This window comes from Phaseolus vulgaris, chromosome 8 (genome assembly GCF_000499845.2).
Source record: "Phaseolus vulgaris cultivar G19833 chromosome 8, P. vulgaris v2.0, whole genome shotgun sequence".
Classification (NCBI taxonomy): Eukaryota; Viridiplantae; Streptophyta; class Magnoliopsida; order Fabales; family Fabaceae; genus Phaseolus; species Phaseolus vulgaris.
The window spans coordinates 33144473-33150049 of NC_023752.2; the positions used below are offsets into that span (position 1 = coordinate 33144473).

General features: G+C 51.9%; 1 protein-coding gene across 1 annotated transcript in view; it reads right to left on the reverse strand.

Annotated features, from left to right (window-relative positions):
* Positions 1–1959: 1959 nt before the first annotated feature.
* LOC137824971 (uncharacterized) overlaps positions 1960–5577 on the reverse strand; it is a 14298-nt gene continuing 10680 nt past the window's right edge. Inside the window, exons 2-3 of the mRNA XM_068630642.1 lie at positions 2312–2618; positions 1960–2233 (exon numbers count right to left, since the gene is read on the reverse strand). Of these exons, the coding sequence (XP_068486743.1) occupies positions 1960–2233; positions 2312–2618 (581 nt within the window). The remainder of the gene's footprint in view (positions 2234–2311; positions 2619–5577) is intronic.

Below are 5577 nucleotides of genomic sequence, written 5' to 3' on the forward strand. Positions count from 1 at the left end.
GTCCAATGAAGAGCGTAAGGTGAATCTGAACCTGCTAGACGAAGTGCGAGAAGAGGCCAGAGTCAGTGCTGAAGCTGTGAAGAGAAGAGTAGAGCGGAGGCACAACTCTAAAGTCAGGCCCAGGCGCTTCCAGGAAGGTGATCTGGTGATGAGAAAGGCGCATCAGAACGACATGCAGAACAAGTTGTCCCCAAAGTGGACAGGCCCGTACAGAGTGGTGGAGACATTGGAGAACGGAGCCTATCGCCTAGAGACTTTGGAGGGAGGAGCAATCCCCAGAACGTGGAACGCCACCCATTTAAAATTTTATTTCAGTTAAAACTGTACAGTAATGGCGTTCTCGCGCTAAAAGATACATGTTTTGTATGTGATGGAAACAGTTGAACAGACAAGGGGGCACTCTTTTCCCTAAGGAGGGTTTTTAACGAGGCCACCCAATTAAAGAAAAATTTCCAGCATATCAAGTGTGCTCAAGTATTAAAGTTAAAGTCCTCCTTGCCCCAGGTGCAAGTGCAGGTGATTGGTTAGGCCCTACTTGCCCTAGGAGCAAGTACTGGCACCGATCCAAGTCTTCCTCACCCCAGATGTGAGCGCAAGCAGTTAAAGGTTTGAAAAGCCAGGGTGCTAGTAAGACCAAGGGAGGGAAAGGGAAGGTTTTGACGAAATGTCCTTACCCGCTTGGCATGCACCAATATTGGCCCAGTAAAGCCTTATCCCGAAACCCTTCTCACCCCAGGAGTGAGGCAGGGAATGAATGACTCAACGCCCCGAAGGGTGATGACCTTGGGGAAAGTAAGAGGGGTTAGCGAGAAACACTTTTATTTCCCCAAAGCAAGGCATCACTTCGAGCGATCGATGCCAAGGTTCTCTATGCACTTAGTGCTAGAGCAACAGAGAAGCTAGGTGAAGATCGAGGAACGATCACTGATGAGTCGTCAGTGATTGGTTAGTGGTGTAAAGCAGCGCACGAGGACTGTCAAACACCAAGCTAAGGGAATAGCCAGTCGTGATCAAGTAGAAGCGAAAGAATAAGAGAAGCAGATCGCGCTGAGCCTAAGCTGGTTAACACTTAGTCGTGCGCAAAGTGAAAGACAAAGCTCAAGATCACGCTAAGCCTAAGCTGGTTAACACTTAGTCGTGTGCGAAAGGAAAGATAAAGCCCAAGATCGCCTGAACCTAAGCTAGCTAACAGTTAGTCGCGCGCATAAAGATAAGTGAAGCTCAAAGAAAATACAAGGGAAGAAACTTATGCAAGAAAAGAAGCATTGAGAGTTTGTATTCACAGTCAAGTCTTATACAAATTTTGGGAGTAATAAGAAAAATTGTGCAGAAGTTAAATTTACAGAGAAGAGAAAAGATTAAGGGGCAGGAGGGATGAGTTTCCATCTACCACTTCATGATAGATGCTGAACTGCGAGAGGTCCAGGTCCGGGAGAACGCATCTGATTTGCTCGAGTGCTAGCTCGAATCCATCAGTAAGGGCATCAGCACCCACGTTCATCAAATCAGCATTCTCCGCCTCCAGTTTTTGCTTTGAGGCCTCCGCAGCATCTCTCTCAGTGGTAACGGCAGCAAGGGAGGAGGCAGCTTCAGACAGTTTGCCCACCACCTCCTCAAGTCTCTTCTCCCCAGCAGCAGCTGCTTCTTTGGTGGACTCGAGCTCCCCCACTAATTGAGAATTCAGTTGGCGTAGGGAGGAGGTCTCGGCCCGCAGCTCCACCACCGTGCAGTCCAAAGAGCTAACAGCTTGCCCCATCAAGATCTCTGTCTTGATGGTCTCTTGGACCTGCGCTAGGTACTCCCTCCTAGCTTTCTCCACCATGCCCCGCATCAACTCTACAGATTCTTGGGCAGCTTCGAAGTCACTTCGCAGTGACTCCTTGTCGTGCTCCAGATCCTTCACCCTCTTCTCCAGGGCTAGTTGCTTGCGATGCTGGGTGGAAAATTCCAGAGAGAGCACTACCTGCTTGGCCAGTGCATATCCACCTCATCACCATTCCATTCGACAAGCTCCCGGTTGCTTATGAGCTGTCGAACCAGGGTGATGACCCTGCTGAAGTTTTCGTGGTTGGCCCCAGAAGTGCTTGGGCGCGAGCTGGACACCCCACCTTCAGCAGTGGCGGTGGGAATTGGCAGTGGTGGTGGTGGACCCCCAGCAGGATGAGCAGGTGGACCAGGTGATGGGCCTGCTGGGGGGAAGATGGCAGTTGAGAAGTTGGAGGCAACTGCTGGCCTGGAGAAGGAAGACCGGTGGGCTCTGAGGCAGGATGAGCACAGGAGGTGGGGGAGACCCTTCCTCTACTTCCACTACCTCGATCTCTCCAGGCTGGAGAGACGAAGCCCCCTCAACTGTGGCTTCTTCCTCTGACGGTGTATAAGGGGAGAGCCAGAGCTCTCCTCTTCAGTTGAGGCCACGGTAGCAGCAGCAGCAAGTGAAGTGGAAGCCTTCACCAGCCTTTTCCTTTTCTTTCCTAGCTCGGGGCCTTCAGCTGGCGCGACCGAGAGTGGAGGGGCTGCGATGGGCTCAGTCGTAGAAGAGGAGGACCCAGTGCCCTTGGTTCCCCGACGCTTGGCAAGCTCTAGCAAGGCCAGCCTCCTGTCTTTCCCCGTCATTGAGTCTGCATAGACGAGAAAAGGAAGGTTAGTTGGCCAAGTTATGCAAGTAAGTCAAAAAGCACATAAAAACATGCATGAGAAGAGACAAGTATCCTAAGAAGTGCAAGAAGAGCTACCTATATATTTTTTCAGAGCCACCACATCAAATTCATCCTTGATGAGGCGGGCGGAGTTGTACTTGGCCCCAGGAGCAGCCCACATAGCTCGCGCTCGTAGGGGGCCATAGCTTCGAGGTCCCTGGACTTCTTGAATTCAACTCCAGGAACCCAGTAGAGGGGGTATCCCTCGAGCAGATTTGGACTTTGAGGGGTAGCAGATATCATGTAGAATCTGCCCTTCCAGTCTTTGAAGGATTGCTGGTACAGGCCTAGGAGCACCCGCCAGCAACCCCGTTCAGGCTAACCCAGGACCTGTCCCCAGGGTTCTTCGCTTCGAAGAAGTAGAGGAACACGTCCACGGAGGCGTTGTGCCCGAAATGACTGCAGAGGATCTGAAATGCCCGGATGAAGGCCCAGGCATTTGGATGGAGTTGACAAGGCGCGACGTTTAACTCCATCATCAACTCCTTTTCGAAGAAGGTGAAAGGGAGGCGCAGCTTCAACCTCTTGAAGATAGCGGAGTAGATGAAGACGAAGGGCACCCCATTGGTGGCCCTGTCATCCGCGCAGATGGGCATTCCTCGAGGAGGAATGCGAATTCGGATATTGAAGTCATTCTCCCTGTCGATGGCGCAGGAAGGCTCATCAGGATTGTGGCTCAGCAAGGACGTGAGGTGGCCCTGGGGCAGTAGAGTGGAGGTTTCAGCGAGCAACGCCAGGAGGCCCATTCGTAGACCCTGGCGTTGTCATGGAAGGAAGTAGCAACAGGCGGTGGTGAGCTGGCGCACTCGCGGAAGGCTGTGCACCAGAGGATGAGGCAACTATGCGCGCAGTTTGTTTAAGCAAGCCATCGCGAGATAGCTGCAAATGGAGGAAAAACGAAAGTCAGAATGAATGGAAGAAGAGGGAATGATGAATGTTTCGGTGAAAACAGAAAGGGGAAAGGAGAAGGAGGTGCCCAGGTGAAAAGAGGAAGAAGAAGAAGCAGAAGCCAGAGTGAGAACGTGAAAAAACCCTAGCGCGGGTTCGAGAGAGGGAAATAGAGAAGATGAATGCATGATAACCAGAATGATAAATGCAATCGGTAAAGATGACCAAAAAGGGGCCAGGGAGAAGAAAAACCATACCTTTGGATGATCGCAAGAGATTTGGCAGCAGAGAATTTGAGGAAAGAAAGGTGCGCAGAGGAAAAGTTCGCAGAGAGTCTGGGAGTCGAATGAAGAAGATGAAAGAACAGTAAAGGAGCGCGCCAATTTGAATAAGAGAAGCGCTAGCGACGCACAGCGCTGGCCGTCGATGGGGCCACGTGTCGCGAGATTAAGAGAGGAAGTCCAAACGTTAAAGAAGCAGCACGTGAGGTGGCACGTGAGGCGGCCCCACTTGCCACGTGGACTGAGGGCACAACCACTTAGTCTCTTCGCTGAGAACGAGTTCTCGACTCGAGACTGGGGGGCTTGTGATCCGATCGGTCATCGGTAGTCGATGACGTCAGCAGCAGAGAACCACGTGGACCACTCGCAGGGTGACACGTGGACCAAGTGGCAGAGAGGTCAGGGAGACGATCGCCAGAGAGGTGATCGGTGGTCAGTAACCAAGTGACCACCGACAGATCAGGCGGCAGAGAGGTCGGGGGACAGATCATCCAGAATGGTGATCGGTGGTCAGTGCCAAGTGGCCACCAACAGACCAGTTCTCAGACTAACGCCTGAAGGCAGAACGCGAGAAGCAAATAAACACTGATCAGTCATCGGGTGTATTGTCATCGGGGTCTCGTGTTACACGCAGTTAAACTGGGACTGAGGTTCCCAGCGAGAGCGTTACGCATGGATCTCGCATGAGCACACCTCAGGGAATCATGCACGAGAGTGGCCTGAGGGAACTAGTAAACCAGTCAGTGATTGGTGATTCCCTCAACCCATTACGTGCGTGACATCGTGAAGGGTAAGCTGTATACGCAGAGAGCAACGTCTGGTGAGTGTGCCTAGACCAGCCACACCCGACGTTCTCCTAAGAGTATGCGACTTACCCAGATGAGAGAAATATCCTAAGTTACTCTGCAAGGGCGTAACTTAGGCACACAAAGAGAAGCGCTAGAGCCCTTCCAGTAAGTGACACGTGTGTGGTTAGATGTGAGTTGCAGGCCTCCACGTGTCACCATCTGAGAGGGGTGCGGTCCAGACAAAAGTGCACTCCGTACCATTAAGGGTACAGACAGGCGCAGCCCACGCAGAGACGCGCGGACACGCACAGACACCCACACTCTCTGATTCTGCAGGTACACTGTCTCTGAAAAGCATAACAGGGTTCTGACACATGCCAGAAAAGCATAACAGAATTCTGTTATGCCCAGAAAACAGAGAGAGAGAGATAAAAAGGAAGGAATCAGGGAGAGAAGGGGGATACAAAAAAAAAAACAGAGAGCAAGAGTTTTTCACACACACTACTAGTTTTCTCATTTGGTGGTTCTGTGGACTAACTTGATCGTCGGAGTGCAAACGGCCGCTAGAGGCGCCGTCTGTGTGTTTTGCAGGTCACGTTTGGAGATCCAAGAGAAGGTTCTGAGGGTGATTCTGTAGAAAACGCAGTCGCGTAGACGGGACAGAGTGTGCTACAGAGCGATTCCTCCACGTTCGAGTTGCCGGCAGGATCAATCGCCATCCCAGTTAAAGTGCTCATGAAGAGCTTGCATCTTGCATGGTCTGAACCTCCTACTAACACCATCTGCGTGTGGAACGCAGTGAGGTGCGCCTCAGGATCCCATTCCGGTGAAAATCGCCTTAAGCCCCGCGAACGTGTTGGGGATCGCTGCGTCTAAGATTTCCTGCGAGAAGGGAGTGGAGAACTCCCTCGGCGGGGTGAGATG